Here is a 22,932-nt window from a genome sequence, read left to right on the forward strand (position 1 = left end):
TATGGAGGGCCAGGTGTACTTTTAAAAAGATATGTGTGTTGTGGGAGAGGGGGATAACCCTTTGGAAAGTTTTTGGTTAAGCCCCTGCGCCAGCACTTTGCACACGCCTTGGTGCTAATGGGAATGTATACATTGATAAATTGCACCCAGGTGGGTGGATTTCAACAGAGTGCCCCGAAGGAAGGAACCCTATTGCTGCAGGTTCCTATTTTCCCATGGTTTGGGGCTGGAAGTCCTTGCATGCCCTCTGGCGGTCTTCTGCTTGGCATTCCTGGATTCCCAATACAAAAAACAATTGACCTCCTCAGCTTCCAAAATTTCCAGCAGTGACTTTCTCTTTGTGGCGTCTCACTGATAGAGTAGGAAGGGACTCCAAGGGCCATCCAGTCTGACCCCATTCTGCCATGCAGGAACTCTCAATCAAAGCAGATCGCCATCCAGCCTCTGTTTAAAGACCTCCAAAATAGGAGACTCTATTCTCCATTAAGGGAGTTTCTTCCACTGTCAAACAGCCCTTACTGTCAGGGAGTTCCTCCTAATGTTGAGCTGGAAGTTGGAACCTCTTTTCCTGTAGTTTGCATACATTGCTTTGTGTCCTGTTCTCTGGAGCAGCAGAAAAGAAGCTTGCTCCCTCCTCAATATGGCATCCCTTCAAATATTTAAACAGGGCTATCATTAACCTTCTCTTCTCCAGCATCTTCAGTCTCTCCTCATAGGACATGGTTTCCAGACCCTTCACCATTTTAGTCATCCTCCTTTGGACACATGGCTCCAGTTTCTCAAAGTCCTTTGAATTCTGGTGCCCAGAACTGGACACAATATTCCAAGTGATGCCTGACCAAAGCAGAATAGAGTGGCACTATTATTTCTCTTGAGACGCTATACTTCTATTGAACCAACTGAGAATCGCATTGGCCTTTTTGGCTGCTGCATCACACTGTGTCTCCCAGGTCCCTTTACGCATGCGCTGTCAAACTCTAGAGTGGTGTTTCTCAAACTCTGCTTTCAGCCTCTTCTGAGACTCTTCAGAACCCGGAAGCGCCCTGGGCTACGAAGAGACATCCCCCTCTATAATTTTTAAATTACTATCTCTACGGTCGTCATACGTCACGTCTGTTCTTGAAAAAACTCCGTCTCCCAGCAGGCCTTGCGCTCCTGGGAGGCCCTTTTCCGTCTCCTGCCACTTCCGGTCTGGCCAGTCAGCGGGAGTCGGCGAGGCTGAGGGAGGGATGCGGGAGCGATGTTCGTCCAGGAGGAGAAGATCTTCGCGGCCAAGGTGCTCCGGCTCCGGCTCTGCTCCCTGGACGGCGCCGAGTGGCTGGAAGAGGTGCCCGAGGACACGGCCGTCGAGAGGCTCAAGGAGCGGTGCCTCAAGCACGTAAGGCCCGCGGCTCCTCCGCCCCGAGGCATCCTGGGATTTGTAGTACGGCGAGGCCCCTCAAGAGCACTGCCTCCGAGGCGGCGCTGCAGGGCCTTTAAAGGGTCTCTACGGTTCTATGTTTAGCCAGGAGAAGAGAAGGTGAAGAGGCGATACGGCAGCCCTGTTTAAGGATTGGAAGGGAGGTCAGATTGAGGAGGGAGCGAGCTTGTTTTCTGATGCTCCAGAGAATAGGACTCGGAGCAGTGGATTGCAACTCAACATCAGCATTACTTCTGCAGTGTAGAGCAGTGGTCCCCAAAGTGTGCTCTTGAAGGGATGTTGGACTTCAGCTCCCAGAAGCCTCAGCCCTCTTGGCCAACAGTCAGGGATTCTGGGAGCTGAAGTCCAAAGTCCCTTAAAGGGCACACTTTGGGGACCACTGCTCTAAGGCATCATGCTCCACTGCCATTGAGGTTCCTCCTGTCATTAAGGTGGGATCTCTTTCCCTATAACTTGAATCCATTGTTCCAGATCCTTTTCTCTGGAGCAGCAGAAAACAAGCTTGCTCCCTCCTCAATATGACATCCCTTCAAATATTTAAACAGGGATATTGTATCACCTCTTAACCTCTTCTCCACTAAACACAGAGCCACAGAGTTGGAAGAGACCCCAAGGGCCATCCAATGCAGCCCCCTTCTTTTGCCATGCGGGAGCTCTCAAAGCATCCCTGTTGACAGATGGCCATCCAGCCTCTATTTAAAGGCCTCCAAGGAAGGAGACTCCATTCTCCATTAAGTGTGTTCCGCTTTTGAACAGCCCTTACTCACAGAAAGTTCCTCCTAATGTTGAGCTGGAAGCTCTTTTCCAGCAGCTTTCATCCATTGTTCCATATTCTAGTCTCTGGAGCAGCAGAAAACAAGCTTGCTCCTTCTTCCATACGACATCCTTATGGCTCTCGAGTCACTTCTTAACCTTCTCTTCTCCAGGCTAAACATACCCAGTTCCCCAAGTTGCTCCTCATAGGGCTTGTCAGTTTCCAAACCTTTCACCATTTTGGTTGCTTTCCTTTGGATACTCAGTTAATTCAATAGAAGAAGGGGAGGAGAAGGCAAGGTTTTGCTCTTCTCAAGCGACTCAGGCAAAAACAAACTGCTGCATGCTCTCATACCTTTGGTTTCCTCAGCCTTTGCCATCTTGATCTTTCTTTGACGTTGCTTGGCCTTGGTTTTCATCTATGAAATGTTGGAAGGTATGGGGAAGGCTTGGGTCCAAGGCCCTTCTTTGGACTCATAAAGGTCGTTGGGTGACTAATATGTCTTTATCTCTCATCATACATATTCAAGGTAGTCTACTCTGCAGGGTTGTTGGGGGCAGGGTCCTTTTACAGTGCTATGGTTCCCTCATGTGCAGTATTGGGATCTGTAGCTTAGGGAGAGATACTCATAACTCTCAGCCAGAGAGCTTGGATGCCTCACCAAACTACAAATCCCTGGGGATTAAAATACATGGTGATGGGGTTTCTTTCTCTGGACATCTTCAAAAAGAGTCTCAATAGCTATCTACTGGGGATGGTCTAACTCCATGGTCCCCAAACTGTGCCCTTGAGGGGTTTTTGGACTTCAGCTCCCAGAAGCCTCAGCCATGTTGACCAATAGTCTGGGATTCAGGGAGCTGAAGTCCAAAATCCCTTAAAGAGCACACTTTGGGGACCACTGCTCTAACTGGAGATCCTGCATTGAGCAGGTGGTTGGATTCAATGGCCCATAAGGCCACTTTCAACTATGATTTCGTCTCCCTGTGATAGGTTTGTAATTGGGAAATGAATAGACACAACATCACCATTTAGATCCCCTCTTGCTGCCAGTGAGCTCAAGGCAGCTTCACATTATCATCATCATCACATTATTAAGCCTAGATGGTTGGAAAAGAGTGACTGAGCCAAGATTATCCACTAAGAGGTGACTAGAAACCTGGATTTCCAAAGTCTCATTCTGACATTTTAACCGCTTCACTGCAATCGCTCATATATCCTTCAGTGCTTTTGGACACAAGCGCACAACAACTTGGACAACTATTACACATGGACTTTCAAGAAAATGGGGACTGGCTACTGGCATGAACCATTACTTCACCTTAAATTTGACTCGGGTGGTTTGAATATTCAGTTTACAAGCCTTCCCATTGGAGAGTCAGTTAATGACACTGCTCACGCCAGGAAAATACAAACATAAACCTGCTTTGGCATTATCGACTAGACGTTATTCTCATGTGTGTCCATAGCATCGAAACTTGGGTGCCACTTAGAACTGGAACTCCCTTGACTTGATTAATGTTCCTAAACACAATGTTGTGGGAATGCATTGTGTTGCACTGAGGAATGCATGTGGAATTCATATGTCTCTTTCGCCCTCTTTTTACAATCATTTGGGGTGAAAACCAGGCTAGTTTTAGAGTCCACTCTGCAGAGCCTACTTTTCCCACTTTCAATGGCTGCAAAAATCAGTTGATGTTTCAAAAGATGGTAAGAGGTTCTCATTGAACATATCACCTTTAGAATTGGGATTCCTTTTCTTCCTGGACATTTTTCCAGTGCCCTAAGTAGAGCATGATCTGCTTGAGCACATTTGTTTAACTTCCATTTACTAACAGAAAGTTCTCCATGTCCCAGCAGACCCTCAGTATTTGAACTAAAACATCTAATTAGAAAAATACATAAAGTACACTTAATACATTTTAAATATTATGTACAAAGAAGTTCAGATCTTCCTGTGAAAAATAATTTTTAAAATTAAAACGTGTCTCAAAGCATTTACAGCAATGTGTACTTTTCTTGCATCTCTGGTTTACATTTAACAGGGAAGGACAGGGAAAACCGACGCTCTAATTTTAGCACACTCATAGCACACTAGGCAAGATAAGCTCATCTGCTTCCAAGAGAGTTTAACCCTCTTTGACTCAGGTCATTGGGGCATCTCCAGTTTCACTGGTAGTGTCTATAGGATTATTTACACTATGCGTAAATACACTTGCGCACTTGCCTTTCTTAGGCAAGGAACACAGAGAGATGGTTTTGCCAGTCTCTTCCTCTGAAATACATCAATCTTACAGCACTTACAGCTTTCCTTAGTGATTTCTTATCCCAGTACTAAACAGGGCTGACCCTGTTTAGCTTCCAAGATCAGACAGAATGTGGTGCTTTTAGTGTTTCTTGTTGTTTCTGACTTATGGTGACCCTAAGACAAACCTATCATGGGGTTTCTTGGCAGGATTTATTCGGAGGAGGTTTGCTGTTGCCTTCCCTGAGGCTGAGAGCATGTGACTTACCAAAGGTCATCCAGTGGGTTTTATGGCTGAGCAGGAAATCAAATCCTGAGTCCAAAATACACTGCAGAAATGATCCAGTTTTAGACTGCTTTAACTGCCCTGACTCAATGATAGAGAATTCTGGAAACTGTAGTTTTGTGAGACATTTAACCTTCTCTGTCAGAGAGCTCTGGCACAATAAACCACTTCCCAAAATTTCATAGCACTGAGACAGGATAGTTAAAGCGGCCTCAAACTGGATTATTTCTGCAGTGTGTTTTGGACCCTGATCTCCAGAGTTGTACTCCAACACTCAAACTACAGTAACATGCGACACTGGTCTCCCAGAATACTACTGTAACACTCAAAGCACTACACCATGCTGGCTATTGATGGTACTCTTTAAATACCACCAAGCCATGCTATAGAGGAAGACTGGTTTTTGTTCTCTACCATTGAGTAATTTTATCTTTCCATTCCTTCTCCTAGTGCGTTCCTGGAAGCCTAGAGGATCCAAAATGTATAACGCACCATAAATTGATACATGCTGCTTCAGAGAAAGTGCTGACCGACACAAAAACAGTGCTGGAGGAGAACGTTCAGGACAGAGGTATGAGGGAAACATAGGACAAACTCAGGTCCCAGAAGCCATACTGTGTAGTCTGGGGAATGTGGGAAATATACCTTATGGGTTAGCTATGCAGGCAGTCGCACACTATTTGGAAGGGCAGATGTCAACATCTTGTTCATTATCTAAAAAAAGGTAAGGGATGGTATTGATGTGGAATCCTGGGATTGGCAGTTGAGGGAGGGTCATTTACAGTTCTCAGCCTGAGTTTTCTAGGGTGCTTCACCAAAGAACGGTGTCCCTAAATGTTTATCCTGTATATATTTCATTTCAGTGGAGGCTTTACATGATAAAATATTCCCTCTCTCTTTTAACTGTGTGAAGGCTCAAAACATGCCATGCTGTGCTAACACTTTCCCAATCTTTCTCTCTCTAGATGTTTTGGTGCTGGTAAAGAAAAGAGCGCCACCTACTCCTCCCAAAATGGCTGACATTTCTGCAGAGGAAAAAGTGAGTCCGGAGGGCTTGTGGCAACTCTTGCTTGTTGTGGCTTTGCCAGCCTTTAGGCCAAGGGTGAAAAACCGCTTTCAATTCCAAATTTAATTGCAGAGAAGTACTCAGGAGCTGCATTGTGGGGTGGAAAGGGCTTAGAGGCGAAGGGATGCAGTTTCAACTTTTTAAAATGAGGGAGAAACACATACAGAATCTGAAAAATCACTAGATGATGGTGTCAGGGCATTGTCATCTGGGGAAGCCCAGGGGGAGACATTGGGATCTCAAGAGGGCCTGATTTCCCATCTCTTTAGTAGCAGGATGCCTGTGAATCCTATTTCTTGCCTTGTCTCAACTGCTTGTAGTATAATGTCTGCAGAAAGGATTGTGCTTCCTTCTTTGCCTCCTGGAGGGCACACACTGCTCCCTCTTGGGTCATGTCAGCATGTGATGCCTCCGGCTGTGAGTCCTCCTTCTGGAAGAGCAGGTGTGACTCGGCATGAGCTGGTTATGGAGTGATGCAAGGAAGCTGCTGTGGGTGGATTGCCCAAAGCTGGCATGGAGCAGATCTATCCTGACGTTCCTTGGCAGGCTTTCAAAGTGAGAGTTAGGAAGTAACCTTCAGTGTCTCCTCTGGTACCAGCTGAGTGTATAGCATATGGTGGGGCAGGAGAGGGGAGATGATCTGGGCCTGACCAGGGAGCAGCTGGGGGCATCTGCTGCCCAGTTGGCCTTTTGTCCCTGCAGCCTCTGTGTTGTACTATTTTGGGTGATGCATGTCACTCCCATCAGACCTCTGGGATTCTATGTTTAGCTGACTGCTAACAGTCTTCCTCTCTTGCTTTGCCTGATGTGTAGGTTGTTTGCTTGTCACTGAAAGGGTGGTTTCCCACATCTTAACTTGCAATTTAGGTTTCCTGGAAATAATTGGAAACATTTCCAGATTTTAAATTAGAAAGATTTCCAGCACTGGTTAAACTGCACACATTTCTTTGATGTGCATTTACTAAACAAAACTTTTCAGTGAACCGAATTCACTGTTTGAACTGAATTATTTGATTAAGAAATGAAAATAAGGCACATTTAATATGATTTTGGTACAGTCTCACCTCTGTATCCAGAAGATCAGTAACCACAGATTTATTTACCTGCATATGGAGGGGGGGGGGCTGGTCTCTCTAGGCATCTGAGTTTAAAAAACTGGTATTTTAAAATGTTAGTGTAGAGTGGTTGTGCAGCCTATCTAGAAGATGTCTCACCATTCTTGGAGGCTTTCAGGAGAAGTAGATTGCACATTCATGGCCAAAAAAAGAGCAGTTTGGTGTGTTGGGATTCACACAAGTAGCTTTGCCCACCTTATTGTATTTCATCTTAAATTTATCAGTGAGTAAAATGGATAATTTCAACCCCTATATGTTTTTTCCTCTACTCACATAACTGGACAAATGCATTTTCTTTTTCATACAGCGGAAGCAGGAGCAGAAAGCTCCTGACAAGGAGGCAATCCTGAAGGCAACCACCAGCCTCCCATCCCACAGCGTGGACCGTAGTGTGGCTCACCACAATATGAGGGATGTGAGTACTGTGGTTCTCTTGTTCATGTGGTCTTGTAATACTGTAACTTATCCCCTAGAGTTGTAGCCACTGCTATGAAGACATGAGTAAAACCTGCACTTCTTTGTCTTTTGGAAAGTTGATCATTTCACTCCTAAGGAAGACTATGAGGTTGCTCATGTATTCAGAACCAAGGGACTACTAAAATGTATTGTTCTGGATGAAACTGGATGACAGTAAGAGAGAGAGAGAGAGAGAGAGAGAGAGAGAGAGAGAGAGAGAGAGAGTGTTGAGGTTGTGGAAGATTACAGGACTGTGATTCTCATCCTTTTGTATCTTAAATCCCACCAACCATGCTGTCAAACAACAACAAAATCCTTGGCTCCCATCATGATAGATATAAAAGCCCACATTTCCCAAGAAGGATGTTTATCTGTTGTTCTTGTTATATCTGTTATTTTTGGAATATTTTAAGGACACAAAAATACTGCAATGATGAGAGTAATAAACACAAATACACAACAGTTTTCAAAAACTTTGATCATGTTTTTGAGCATAATTTTTACTTCTGTGGTAATATAAAACACAAAGAATTTAAACATTGAATTATTAGTATTGGAAGTAATATAATACTGACTAAAACAGTCGTGCCCTACCAAGACTACCTGTATGTTCCCAAAGCCACTGGCTGAGAACCACTGCTCTAGAGCAAGGGTGAGCCAGTATGGGTTTGTCAAGAACAAATCCTGCCAAACTCACCTTGTATCTTTTTGAGGTGTGGGGGGGTCACTAGTTTAGTAGGTGATGGGAATGCTGTGAATGTCATTTATCTGGATTTCAGCAAAGGATTTGATAGGTTTCCTCATAATATTTTGATTAGCAAACTATATATTGCATAAATAGAAACACCATAATTGGTTGGAAAACTGCTCAAACTGTTATTATCACTGGCTATGCTTCAAACTGGAAAGAGATCTCAAGTGTAGTTCTATCCTCGACCCGACACTCTTCAATATTTATTATCATTGATTTAGCTGATGGGGTGGAGGGAATCCTTATCAAATTTGATACAAAATGGAGAGGGCTAGCTAACACATTGGAGGATAGGTACAGAATTCAAAAGGACCTTGGTAAACTAGACAAATGGGTTTAAATTAATAAAATGAAATTCAGCAGAGACAAAATGCAAAATTCTATATCTAGACCACAAAAACCAAATGCACAAATTGGGGGATACTTGGCTCAGCAATGCTATATGTGAAATGGCATTGTGATGCTGCAGCAAGGAAGGCAAATGCTATCTTAGCTTACATTAATAGAAGCCTAGTTTCTGTGTCCAGGGAATTCATAGTCTCCCTATATTCTGCACTGCTCAGGCCTCATATGAGAGATCTGATAGACCTGATAGCCCATACAGCCCCTTCCAACTCCATGTGATTCTATGGGTAAAAGGTAGTGGTCTCCAAGAAGACCGGGTTTTGGGTGACCGCCCCTAAAAAATACATTTCTTGTCTCTTTTCTTTCAGTTTCAGACAGAACTTCGGAAGATCTTAGTCTCTCTCATTGAAGTTGCCCAGAAGCTGTTAGCGCTGAACCCAGATGCAGTAGAATTATTTAAGAAGGCAAACGGTATGCAATTATGCTTCCTGAAGTCAAAAGCACCTTTTCTGTCTGGGCTTGAAATATGGAAGTAGATCTATGTTGGAACTGGCTGCAGTTCCAAGCCTCCCCAGGCATTCTCTTGGTGCCAAACACTGACATATTACTGCTATAAGATAAAAAAACAAAACCTTTATTGGTGGTAAATGATGGAGCAGATGGTACACACAAGAGAAGCATTCCAGCTTTTTTGCTGACAGGGTCCAGTATTCTCTCACAGCCAGTGGTAGCATTAGGCCCCTTACTCAGACTGTCCTTGGCTAGGGATCAGATTCTCCGAGGTTGGCTATATGGGTCTCTGGGACTAGTGAGCATCTCCTCCAGAGTGTGGCTGACTCTAATTAAAACCTATGCAGAGCCAGAGTTGTCACTACAGTAAGTGTAGCTCATATGCCAGGTTCCTCCTGCTGCATACACCATGAGGGACTGGTCTATTCTTGGGAATGTTTTGTACATAAGTGAAGCCAGAAAAATAGACCTAATTTAAGGGTAGGGAACATCTTTTAGCCTAGATGGGACCAAATTCTAAAAAATGCTAGCACATCTTAGCTTGAAATACTTTATTGTCAATAATTAAGTCTTAAAGGCATTTCAGCCTTTTAAAATGAGAGGGAAAACATTAAAAAGCTGAGAATCCAGCAAAGGACATCATCAGGAGGATGGCTAGGTCATCTGGGAAAGTTGTAGTGATGGGTTATTTCTAAGCGTACCACAAGACCCAAGACTTCCTTTGTTGACATGTGCGGTTCCCCTTCTCCTCTTTGTTGTTTTTGGGTAAAGAAGTTATCTCAAGTTGTTTCACTCACTCACCTGACTTGAGCCTGTAGTATTCACTATATTGGCAATTCTAAATTACTGGGGACTGAAAAGGGCAGCTGTGTCTTCAAAGTCTGCTTAAATCCATTATGCTCTGACCTGATCTGCCACTTTCTGTCTCTAGCCATGTTGGATGAAGATGAGGACGACAGAGTGGATGAAATTGCTTTGCGCCAGCTGACGGAAATGGGATTTCCGGAGAGCAGAGCTGTCAAAGCACTTCGCTTAAACCAGTAGGTGTAATGGGCGCTTGTCTTTGGGGAGCCTTGTACTATGACCTGATATTGTCAACTCAGGAAGATAGTTGTAAATTTCTAGGGCCTTTCCTTGATACTGCTTTGGAGGTGTAGTTTTTGTTGTAACTTGTATGTAGGCATAAATGATTTGTAATTTTTAAAAGTATCTTGAACATTATTTTATAAAAGAATATGACCAAGATTTGGGATACAGGAGATTTCAGTCAACTTCCAGAGGTTATGCAGTTGCACCAGTCCACCATCGAGCGATTGGAAAGGGCCCCAGGGGCTGTCCAGAATAACCCCCTGCTCAAAGCTTGGAGAACCTGCATTGACCAGGTGGTTGGACTCACTGGTTCATAGGGCCCCATCCAACTCTGTGATTCCTGGTAGTGACCATGGGCCATGCTTAGACCACCTTACTCTAGAAGGCCATAAATTTCCCAGCCCTTGGCATAAGATAAGAGAATGGCTCTTCGCTGCCTGCTTTCAAAGGGCTTAAGCCAATTAGAAATTGGTCCTCACTTGCTTGGGCACCTGTGCTTTCTCCTTGTTAAAATGCAGTGGCAAAAGCCACCACCCTTTTCCTCCTTAGAGATGCTCCTGAGAAAACTAGGGTGGCCTGTGCGCAGATTCACAGAAGTGGAGCCAAGTGAGATGGTGCATAGAACGGGAGGCTGAGTTCCCAGGTTGGCTTGAACTCAACTGAGAGACATACCTTCTAGGCCTTGGGCCATCACTTGCCTTGTGGAGATCCCCATCATGAGTTCCTGCACACCCTCTATGTAGGGTCCCCCTAGGACAGAAGTATCCTCCTTCCGTGCTTTCTCCCACTGTACTTGAAGCACACATGTGTGCTTTCTCTCCCAGGCTCCTTTGCATCAACCGCAATGGTGTGGTGGTTGCTGCCGTTGGCCACAGCAAGTTTTAAGCCATGCTGTGAGGCAGTTTCTTCAGTCTGTTGTTTCTGCCTAGATGTGGGTGCCGCTTATTGACGTGTGACCTTCGTCATGCAGCATGTCCGTGACTCAGGCCATGGAATGGCTGATTGAACATGCCGATGACCCCACCGTTGATGCCCCTCTGCCAGGTCAGTCTGCGGAGGAAAACGCAGCCGAAGCAGGAACGTCCTCTGCTCAAGCAGCTGGTGGGGCGAGCCTGGAAGCGACCCAAGAGGAGCCGAAGGATGAGCTGACCGAAATATTCAAGAAGATCCGCAGGAAAAGAGAGTTTCGCCCTGATCCACGGGTACGTTCAAGCGTTGTGCTTCTGCTTGTATATTTAAAGTATATTTCAGTAATGGCATTCACATTTGACCTTGAGGGCCAGAGCTTGGAAACGTTTCCTTTTTCCTTTTTTGAAATACGTGTTCATGTTAGTGGTTAAAAATTAATGTATTATAGAGGTTTGTAGTCTTATTTTATGTTTCATTTATTCCCCCCTCCCTTAAAGTTGGATATAAAACCATAATGCTATAAGTATATTTCTGTACCAACTGATTTTATTTTGAAGTCGCTGGCTTTTTTTCTTTTTCTTTCTTTTGTGTGTGTGTGGAATTGATGAAGTTTTCTTTGCCCTGAAGTATTTCCCAGTCCCCAGGTAAATACTTCCCAAAATGAAATGTATTTGTACTTTCCAGTATGTTCATGCTATCTTGGAAGCAGTAAAGGTGGCTACAGCCAGTGAGCCCTGCTGTTATTTCTAGGACTCTGATTGAACAGAGATCAAGCAAGGGAGAGAGGAATGTTAGCTTTAAAGCAATATGATCCTAATACTTATGTAGTATTATATTGCTTAAAGCACTTTAGCCCTTTGACTGTAACTCCAGGATAACAATTTTAAAAGACTTAGTGGAAATTGGTGAAAATCAGTTTCTGAAATGTTGCTTGAGACAGGATGTGAGAAGGGGAAGGACACAAGGACACACTTAGAATCTGTTCCCAAACCAGTGCTGTCATTCTGGTTTCAGGCTGTCATTGCCTTGATGGAGATGGGCTTCGATGAGAGAGAAGTGGTGGATGCGCTCAGAGTGAACAACAATCAACAGAATGCTGCAGTGAGTATCCATTGTGGTGGGAGAGAGCTCCTCCTTGAGTTGTTGTTGTTGTTGTTGTTGTTGTTGTTATTATTATTATTATTATTATTATTACATAACCTCCTTGGGTAGGGAATTCCACAGTTGAATCATTGCTATCGAGAAAGCCATGTTACGTGTTCCCACCGAACTAACTTCATGATGTTGGTCCTCTGAAGACCTCAAATTTCAGGCAGGCTCATATAGCAGAAGGTATCTTGGCCCCAAGTCATTTAGGGCTTTGTGGGTTAACACCAGCACCTTGAATTTTGCTCGACAGCAAACTAGAAGCTAGTGTAGTCTTGCAGCCTGGCTGCTGCATTTTGCACTGGTTTCAGCTTCCATTTTTCAAGGGCAGCCCTACGTAGGGTGCATTACAGTAATCTAATTGAGAGGTAACATCTTCCAACTCTATGATTTTAGGATTCTGTGAACCACTTTGGCCAGATCTGCCTTCCCCAAGTTTGTAGTATCTACAACAAGGTTGAAGAAGGTGCAGCCATGGGTTGCATGCAGATCCGAAGGCTCTTTTCAGACCCCCGGAGATAGTTCAACATTTCTTTAAACAGTTTTTGTTTTAATTATTTTACAGAGAAAGTCTCCTCGAACACCTTGGGAAGCAAATTTGCTATGTTTCTCTTCCTACAGGCAACTTTAGTCCTAAAAGTGGACTGGGGGGGCTGGGGGAGGCTGAAATGTGGGGATGGCACACAAAACCATTGCAAAATAGGGTTCAAAATAATGTTCAAGGCATAGGGCATTGAAGAGGAAGTGCAGTCCCTGTTAGATCTCACAGAGGGCACAGGATGGCACTTTATTTGCACAGTGACAAACTGTTCAAGGGATGTAATGTCTGGACATTTCACCTTTTCCTTATAACTTGCTGTAGTGTGAGTGGCTGCTCGGAGACCGGAAGCCCACCCCAGAGGATTTAGACAAGGGAATTGATCCTGCCAGTCCTCTCTTCCAAGCCATCCTGGAAAACCCAGTTGTACAGCTGGGTCTCACAAATCCTAAAACGCTACTTGGTAAGTGCTGTTGCTGAGAGCGAAATATGTTCAGCAGGTATTGTGCAGGCTTTGCCCACTCTTGAAAATCATGAGGTGACGGTTGGTTTCTCTGTGGAATCCCAAATCCTGCAATATCTCTGGGACTTACTAAACAAATAATTGCTTAGAATAACAAATGGACAAATAATTTATGATGATAAATTGAAGTTGGGAGGTGTAGAACCATATGCACCACCTTGAGCTCATTAGAGTAAAGTCAGGGTATAAATGTAATAATAATAATTAGTTTAAAACTAGTCAAAGATGTGGATGCTAAAATCAAACCATTTTCATTTTCATTTATTTCACTCTCTTCCGCCTCCTTCCACCTCAAGGACTTGGGGTACCTTACAAACATTTTAGTGGCTACTTTGCTTGGAGGATACTAAGCCTCTGAATGTTTCAGAGGAGGATGCTATGGCTCTGAATGTTGCAAGGGAGATCCTTTGTGCAAAATTATGCAAATAAAGATGTCAGTAGTGCTTTGATGGTGCATTCCTGCATGGCATGGGGTTGGACTAGATAGTCCTTTTAGTCTCTTCCTAGTCTGTGATTCTATGAAAGTTAGGTCTTCATATACTTGGATATAATTCTGCATCAGGACTCTCATCTAGAAGATGGAGTGGCTTGTTTTCTGCTGCTCCATAGAGCAAAACACAAACCCATTGATACAAATGACAGAAGAGATTCCACCTAAACATTAGAAGAACCTCTTGACTCTCAGAACAGTTTGGAAGCAGAATGGACTGCCTCAGAGGGAGTCTCCTTGTTTGGAGGTCTTTAAGTGAGCATCTTTCAGGAGTACTTTAACTGTGTGTTCCTGCAAGGCTTGGGGTTGGATTAAATGTCCCTTGCAGCTCCTTTCAACCCTAAGATTCTGTGTATCCTTTGAGACGAGTCCTCTGCTAGTTGTGGCTAATGCTCAAGGTTTCCCTGTATGGTATATAGAGAGATCTTGAAGCACATTTGAGACTAACTGAAAGAAAGAAGTTGACAGCATGAGCTTATGTAGCGTTAAGTCTACCTCCTCAGATGCCTTTGAGGATGCTTACTAATTGAACAGACTAATATGGCTGTATCTTTGAATTCTGTAGTCACTTATGGAGTGTTTCCCCCTCTCCCTTTCTCTGGCAGCCTTCGAAGATATGCTTGAAAACCCCTTAAACAGCACTCAGTGGATGAACGATCCAGAAACGGGGCCCGTCATGTTACAGATCTCTCGAATCTTCCAGACGTTGAACCGCACGTAGAATGGGAAAGCCTCTCCTATATGTGCCATTTTGGACTCTCTTCTGGGCTTTGAGTCTCCTAAAGGACAGAAGACTTTCAACGGCTGACTAGGAGAGAGCAGAAATTAGTGTGTTGGGTGTTTCTCTCTCTTTGCATTTTGGGATAGATGCATTATGAACTTTTTCCGTTTGCAGTTTTGGCTTACCTGCTGTGTGACCTTTTTTTTTTAGTGTGAACAGAAGATGGCTTGAAGACATAGGCCAAAATCCCAGTCGTGAGTCCCAACAAAAGTAGACCCATGGACTCAGTTGGAAATTAATCTGCTCAAGGCTCAAATTCCCATTGATTCAATAGGCCTAGTCTTGTTGGGACTCGCAACTGGATTGTGGCCATAGACCTTTTTCGTTCCTCTCATACGTTTCTATAGAAACGATTATACATCCAAATACAGGACAAAGCTTTTACAGTTACCTTTAAAACAATCTAATTATTGGAAAGTGACAACATAACCCGTGTTTTCAGTATTTGGGCCAAGGGCAAAGGCTTGCTGGTGGCAATTTGACAGGCCATCGCTAAGACAGTAATCAGAGTGTCTCCTTCTCGTGATTAAGGTGTGTCTGTACTGAAATACAGAAGGCTTTTTAAACTGACCGTTTGGTGGCTCTGTTTTTCTTGACTACGGAATGAGAGCTTGGAAGGAGGAGTGAGTCTTGGGAGATCTTGGAGCCCCTTTGAGACTCACTGGAAGAAAGAAGTTGGAAGCATTAGCTTTCCTAGACTTAAATCCACTTCCTCAGATGCGTTTGCCTTGGGTCCCTTTCTTGGGAGAAAGTGAGCAGAGAAGTTAAATATAATAAATGAAACTAATTAATAAATTAAAATAAAATGCAAAAGTGTGTAGGGAGACCTTGGAGCCCCTTTTAGACTAAATAGAAGAGAAGACATTGGCAGCAGGAGCTTTCCTAGACTAAAGCCTGCTTCCTCTGATGCTTTCAGTGCAATGGAAACCAGGGATATACAAGCCATTGGTACAGGCCACGCCCCCTACCGCTCGGCAACCAATCAGAGCTGCCCTCAGCCCTTACCTTTGCCCGTCTCAAAAATGGCGCCCGTGGGACCGGAAGTGCCTCTTTCCAGGAAGCGGAAGTGCCAACGCTGAGGTAAAACCTCGGCTCTTGCGGCGGGAGCAGGGCCGGGGCGGCGGCAATGAAGAAGCTCCGCCGAGGGAGTGCAAAGCGGGCGGCGGCCGGGCTGGTCTTGGCCGCCCTGGTGCTGTGCCCGTCGGCGGAGGCGGTGGAGCCCCTCAGCTTGAGCCTGGCCCTGGCCGGCGCCGCCGCCTCGGCCCTCACCGGCCTCATCTCCTACCCGAGGCTCTACTGCCTCTTCGCCGAGTGCTGCCTTGAGAGGCCCGGGGCCCGCGTCGGGGCAGGTGAGGGCGAGTGACGTCACCCAAGGGCGCCCTGACGTCACCCAAGGACGCCCTGACGTCACCCAAGGACGCCCTGACGTCACTAGTGGCGTTTCTTGCTCCTCTGACGTCAGAAGCACAGGCTTCTTAGGGTGGGGACGGTGCCTTTCTCTTTGGACTGTGGCTCCCATCATCCCACCTTCCCAAGCTTGGGTCCTCTTCCCAATTGTTTTGGACTCCAACTCCCAGAATTCCTGGCAGTGGGCTGAGTTGGCTGGGGATTATGGGAGTTGGAGTCCAAAGCAGGGCAAAGCTTGGGATCCATTGTAGGGGAAACTGGAACTCCCCCCAAGATGGCCAGTTGTGCCCTAAGGACTGGAGTGCAGCGCGTTCCAGTCCTTAGGGCACAACTGGCCATCTTGGGGGGAGTTCCAGTTTCCCCTACAATGGATGCAGCTGTCATTTAAACAGCATGCCTCCAAAGCGACCCCCAGCACCTTTATTTTGCCCGTCAGGCTAAAGCTACAAATGGTTTACACAGGGTTTATGTTTCCCCCACACTTTTTACTTACTGATCATTTGGTTGCGTCTCTTAATTCCTTCTCCTTCTCCCTCAGTGCTTCAGGAGGACTTGGACAAGAAGCTCTTTGGGCAGCACCTGGCGACAAAAGTGATCGTGAAAGCAGTCACCGGGTTTCTGAACAACTCCAACCCCAAGAAGCCCCTGACCCTTTCCTTGCATGGCTGGACCGGCACCGGGAAGAACTTTGTCAGCAAGATCATCACCGAAAGCATATATAAAGACGGCCTCAACAGCAAATATGTCCATCAGTTTGTGTCCACTTTGCATTTCCCTCATCTGCAGAACATCACCCAGTACAAGGTAAAGGAAAACACACAGATAGGGATGCCTTTGGAATTGGATGTGGTTTAATTTATTGTCGGGGTCTGAAGATACCTCAAATTAAGACAAGATTTTAATTAGCTTGAAGGATGTTTAATATATCTTTGATATGTAACTTTGGTATTAGTCATGGACTGGGTTAAAATGTTTAAAATGGCTTTTGTATGTGGCATCCTGTAAAAGCTTGATAACAGTGGTTCACATGAAGGAAAACATTGGAACATTGGATTTCTAAGATGCATTTTTAAAAGGAAGGTTTGATTTTGAACACTGGACAAGAGCAATTCTGTTACAGGAATCTTCTACCCTTGTTCTTCCGGAAGCCTTGCAGTTGTTGCTGTGCACCTCGAAGTTATTTCTGGCTTAGGCCACCTAAGGCAACCCTATCATGGGGTTTTCTATGCAAGACTTAGTCAGGGGGGATTTCCCTTGTTTTCCTCTGAGGCTAAGAAAGGGTGAGCTGGCTAAGCATGGCTTTGGACCCTGGCCTTCCGGAGTCCCAGTCCAAAACTCAAAGTGCTATACCATACTGGCTCTCAAGACTTGCTATACTTCCTACGGTTGATAAACGTTAACTTCCTAAAACTGATTGCAAAATTACACACAGCAGACAGAAAACCTCAAACGACTTTACTTGAATATACGATCTCTAGTTCTGAACTGGTCTATGAAATGTAGCTGCTTTATCATGCAGACCATCCTATCCCTAGGTTGTCAGTAGGGAACCTTTGGCCCCCCAGATGTTGGTGGACTTTGACCCCTGGAAGTCCCAACCGGCATAGCCAGTGTGTTTAGTTCAACGAAAACATACCTACCCTTCTACTATTTCCATGCTACTCAGGGCAGCTAAAAGCAGTTCACACCAATAATGAAATGTGATAAAATGCAATAAATACAGGAAGACGGGATAATAAAGTCTGTGCCTGATGCTAATACGATGCGACTGGTTTTTCTAAATAGGGGAAAAGTCAGGTTGCAGCTATCTGTTACTCATGCTAATCGGGTGACACTGCGCAAAGTCAACTCAAAGTAATAAAACGGTAAGGAGCAATGCAACCAGCTTGTGACAAGTAATGTCATTTTTTAAAAATGAATGGATTAACAGCATCAACCATCTACTACCTTGTACCACATGTTTTAAGCAAACTAACATAACATGTACTTTTAATCTTTTAGGACCAGTTGCAAACGTGGATCCGTGGCAACGTAAGTGCCTGCGGCAGGTCCATTTTCATATTTGATGAGATGGATAAAATGCATGCTGGACTCATCGACTCCATCAAACCTTTCCTTGACTACTATGACGAACTGGATGGGGTGTCTTACCGGAAAGCCATCTTCATCTTCCTCAGGTTAGGCACAGCAGTGACATGGAGGTGCTGAAATATTTCCATGTTTAGGAGCCTGAACAAAAGATTTCTTGACTCTACCTGTGAGCAAGGCTTGAGAAATGTCTGACTTCTAGCCGAAAGCATGGTCTTCTTATTTAAACAGGCAAAAGCCTTCCTATTTAAGCAAACCTTCAACTTTGTACTGGTTGAGGTATTGCAGTGGATGGGCTGGTTCTTAATATGCAGGTTTTAACCCTTTTAAAGTAATGGGTTTTTTTAGTGGATTGCTTTGCTATTGCAAATTGTTTTAGCTGTTAACATACAGTGTAAGCTGCTTTGGGGTCTGTATAGGGCAGTGGTGGAGAACCTTTTAGCAACTGAGTGCCCAAACTGCAAACCAAACCCCACTTATTTATTGCAAAGTGCCACATCCCTCTGGATTTCTAATGACAAACTCTAGTGAAGTCTGTGTTGGGAAGATGGTGTGTGTGCCCAAAGAGAGGGCTCTGAGTGCCACCTCTGGCACGCGTGCCATAGGTTCACCATCACTGGTATAGGGGGAAAGGCAGGATACAAACTAAATAAGTAACATTTGTGGATCATTAGGTTGCTGAGATGTTTTTTCTTCCGGTCTTGTTAAGCAAGGTCAAGCTATACCATAGGTTTGTAGCTCTTCTGCAAGCTTACTTCAGTTGACAATCCTTCCCTTCTTTGTCCAGCAATGCAGGAGCTGAAAAAATAACCGAAGTGGCCCTGGACTTTTGGAGGAAAGGGAAGCGAAGGGAAGACTTGCAGCTCCGAGACGTGGAAGCTACAGTGTCTGTCTCCGTTTTCAATAACAAAAACAGTGAGTTGTTACAGTGTGGTTTCAAACCCGCAGTCCTGTTGCGTATCTACTCAGAAAGCATAGTATTTGTTTGTTTATTCATTTAATTTATATCCCACTTCTCTTTGGTGGGATCCATAGTGGCTGCTGGAATTCACTGAGGAACAGCCACATGCATAAGTGTTCCTTATGGCAGCTGGACTTTTTTGGGTGCTGTGGGGTTGGTATTACCTTCCTTCCTGTACAGAGCCCCAAGCTCCCCTTTCACAACTGCCTAGCACCATTCCATGCTTTGCAATGGATCAGAGAAGCCCCTGGATGCCTCCCCATAGCCAAACACACAATTATTATTGTTGTTGGTTGCCTCCTAGTCATTTCTGACTTATGGCGGCCCTAAGGGGTTTTCCTAGCAAACTATTTAGAGAGAGGCTTTGCCTTGCCTTCCTCTGAGGCTGAGAGAGAGTGGCTTGCCCAGTGGATTTCCTTGGCTAAGTAGGGATTTGAACCCTGCTCTCACAGAGTCTTAGGCTCAGTATGCAGAGATCTTGTCGCACCTTTGAGACTAACTGAAAGAAAGAAGTTGGCAGCATGAGCTTTTGTAGACCAGTCTACTTCCTCAGATGCATTTGGTTGATTCTGCAGTCTAACACGGGTATATCTTAGAGTCCTAGGCTAACATTCAAACCACACTGACGCTCCAGTAGTGAACATACCCTCAAATGGCCTTAAGGTTACAGGTGTGCCCTTTGCCTTTCACTTACTTAAGATTCCTTCTCATGCCAAATATTAATTGGTCTGTTGATAATCTCTTGAGGAAGCTAGTTATGATAAAAACATGTCAGACTGTTCACTGTTCAAATGTTTGAAGAAGCCTCTGTAGAAGGATACTCCCTAAAGGAAGACCTACTTACCTCCTTCTCAGGTGGCTTTTGGCACAGCAGCCTCATCGACCGAAACCTCATTGACTATTTTGTCCCCTTCCTGCCCTTGGAGTACAAGCATGTGAAGATGTGCATCAGAGTTGAACTTGAATCCCGTGGCTACGTGGTGGACGAACAAATTGTGACCCGGGTGGCGGATGAGATGACCTATTTCCCAAAGGAGGAGAAGATCTATTCCGACAAAGGGTGCAAGACTGTCTACACCAAGCTCGATTTCTACTATGACTTGTAACGTTTTTGTAATCTAGTTTTCAAAGAAAATGAAGTCAAATCACAGAACTTGGAGAAACTGAATCATTTTAAATATTTTTTTTTAAATGTATTTTAAATGATGTAAATAGGAAGCACCTCATGGGATGATACAAGGAAAACGTGGGCCAAATTGCAGGATTACATTGAAAAAAATACTGCATCTCTGAACGGTACTTATACTGTGAAACCATTTCAATGACTTTTGTGTTTTCCCGGGATATGTAGGACTGATCTGTGACTGAACCAAGTTCTCCTGGTTAGATAATCTGATTCGGAAGTACCTCTCAATCTTTGTGAGTCTCCATGAAAATTGAAGGGACGTTCTTCAACTTACCTAGCCAGGGTTGTGTAACTTTCTTAGAATGAGCTTGACCATTTCTTTTAATAATGGCAAAGGCAGCAGGGATAATAGGAGGACAGTTTTTGAACTGTGTGCTTGGGCGACCAAGCTGTTCCTTGAACACTGTTGTGAAGTTTTGTTTAGGAGACCAGTGCTAGGGGCAGTCATTCCACAGATAAACTATGGTGGGCATGCTAGGTTCCCCTCATTCCTGCCTTGCAACATTAAGCATCAGGAGAATATTGAGTGTATTTTCGGATGTACACTCAGTTCACGTGGAGTAAACATGAAGCCACCGATCCATTTTATTTGAGACTAACCTGGAAAGTCTCTGGAATCCTTAGTGTTTCAAAGCAGGTGATGTACAAGATATTCCACAGCAGAAAATTCACTGAAGTTTTTCTTTAATGACATTTAAATATGATAGGCAACCTCTTGTCATTGCATGAGGTCTGCTGTGGCTTCTTGTTCATTCTGCAAGCCATTTCTGTTCTTGTTTCCGATTGCTGGTTGGAGATAAGAGGGTATTAAAATGCCCAGCAACCTGTTGTGTGGAACTGTGCTCTCATCTGTAGCTCAGTTTTAAAACCATGTAAGGCTGAGTGAAACAGCAAGAAATGTTAGTTTTGTGATGCTATTAGAAGGGAGACTTTGGTTTCGGGGGGTGTTTTCCTGTGCAGTAGTGAAGAAAAGCAGTTGATGGCTTTGGATAAAAAGTGCCTGTGAGAGACCTTCTCCCACTAACCATGAACTTTTTACATGGGGTTTATGGCCTAGGGGAGGGTCTTTCCATGGGGGGGAACCCCCACAAAAACCCTCTTTTACAAAAGAGGTTTTCCTAGATTTTAAGTAACACCACCTTTCCATCTCTTGGCACCATCACCCCCCACCTCCCAATGCAAACCTTCTCTGTGCCTGTTTGCTTTTGATGTAGGCTTCATGAAAAGCCAAATGTAAATACCTTAAACTACTCCATTCTGGCAAGGGACAACTGCATGTCATGAAGAAAAGTCCCACTGTTGAAAATGGCAGGCCCAGGTTACGTTTCCTGATGTCAATAGCTGTCCACTTCTATCCTCCTGTTCATTGTCACTGGCAAGAGCTGCTGCTGGCGGTCACAAGGAAATGCATACTCAATGCAAGCTCAAATTGCACATTGCCTCAGAATGGGAAAGTTAACAGTGGTTTGGCACTTTTGTGTCTTGACTGAGCAAGCCAGATCTTGCTTCCCCATGAAATGTGAGCAGAAAATGAAAGCAGATGTATACCTCTGCGTTGTAGGTTTCCTGTCTAGAAGCTCAAACTACTGTCTGGGTTGTAAATTAGTTCTTAAAACAGGGCTTGGCATGATGTCTGGATGAAGTGACTTGTGCATCATTTCCCACACATTTTAATGGGGCCTTTGTTGCATCCATAAACAGCATTGTTGGGCAATTTCTAGTGGTCTCAGGACTATACTTTGGCCCTGAAGGATACACCAACCTTCACAATCCATTTAAAAAATTAAAAACACTCCAGCACTGCATTGTTTGTTGCATTTTTGGAACACTCTGCACACTGTTTTAGATGCATACTCTACTCTAGGGGGTCTCAATGGAGACAAGCCATTTTTTGGGCTGGATATTTTTGTTCTGGTACGGGAAAATATTAAGCGCAGAAGCTTCTGCTGAATTAGACACTGCAGAATTCAACAGGAGAACAAACCTTTACAACAGGGAAAGCTACTAGACTGAGGAGCATCAGCTTGATGGTCTTATCAATGCCAAATTTTCTTACTCTGATTTTCTAAAATGTATTTAAATGTGCAAATAAACCCTTGTGGAAGGTTTGCTTCTTTGTCAGTGTGTATTGCCTGAATCTCATCCCTAGGAATTTACAACACTGCAAATGAATTTGCCGTTTCCAAGAAGAAGGCGTTGTCACAATGTGTACTTCAATAGAAGAACAGAGCTGTGGGCTAAGAAAGAAGACAGTAAGATGCACCCTCTCTTTAGGTATTACTATACCTCCGGAGCTTCTCATCTTCACCAGATGCCATTTCTCACCACATCGCAATCAGAACTGCTGAGAAAGGCCTCTGTCCAAAGGAATAAACCAAAGGTAGGCTGCATGTGGCACACAGGCCAAATGTGGCTCATACATTTTTCTGGCCACTGGACCCACTTGGCAATTTCACTTCAGCAGGTGTTTCCAAACAGATAACAAGACAGTAATGAGGAAACATGGACGGATGCCTTTTATTGCAGCCATTGCAATCATAGAATCTAATCCAGGAAATGTTCCTTGCATCCAAACCCATTGCAACAGACAGTTATGACAACAGAAGGCTGGTTTTGAATGATGAAACAAGAGAAGACAGACAAATAAAATGACCTTCAACTGCTCTATAAAATTTCCATTTAAAAAAAAAATCTCTTTAAAGCAGCCAGTATTTTAAAAAATGAATGTGAATATTTCACATTCAGGATAAACTCACACATTCTTACTCCTTTAAACACAATGCAAATCTGCTCATTCTAGATCAGAGGTAGCAAACTCCAAATTCTGGCAGATTACCTGGTCTTTGATGAGATTGGGATTTGGAAGTCC

The 22,932-nt window shown here is 44.3% G+C and overlaps 2 protein-coding genes across 2 annotated transcripts; both read left to right on the plus strand.

Annotated features, from left to right (window-relative positions):
- The first annotated feature begins 1,189 nt into the window (after positions 1–1,189).
- Positions 1,190–15,045, plus strand: UBAC1 (UBA domain containing 1). The gene is made up of 10 exons (XM_089535138.1): positions 1,190–1,378; positions 5,153–5,273; positions 5,668–5,741; positions 7,191–7,298; positions 8,804–8,906; positions 9,877–9,985; positions 11,005–11,236; positions 11,958–12,044; positions 12,952–13,090; positions 14,246–15,045. Exons 1-10 carry the CDS (start codon positions 1,241–1,243, stop codon positions 14,359–14,361), a joined length of 1,227 nt encoding a protein of 408 aa, XP_089391264.1. The 5' UTR covers positions 1,190–1,240; the 3' UTR covers positions 14,362–15,045.
- A 462-nt stretch (positions 15,046–15,507) lies between these two features.
- LOC149308134 (torsin-1A-like) lies at positions 15,508–22,162 on the plus strand. Its single transcript, XM_089535139.1, has 5 exons — positions 15,508–15,770; positions 16,367–16,632; positions 17,830–18,005; positions 18,704–18,831; positions 19,733–22,162. Exons 1-5 carry the CDS (start codon positions 15,548–15,550, stop codon positions 19,981–19,983), a joined length of 1,044 nt encoding a protein of 347 aa, XP_089391265.1. The 5' UTR covers positions 15,508–15,547; the 3' UTR covers positions 19,984–22,162.
- The last annotated feature ends 770 nt before the right edge of the window (positions 22,163–22,932 follow it).

This window comes from Sceloporus occidentalis, unplaced genomic scaffold, assembly GCF_023333645.1.
Source record: "Sceloporus occidentalis isolate IW3139 unplaced genomic scaffold, rSceOcc1.0.p SCAF_8, whole genome shotgun sequence".
Taxonomy (NCBI): Eukaryota; Metazoa; Chordata; class Lepidosauria; order Squamata; family Phrynosomatidae; genus Sceloporus; species Sceloporus occidentalis.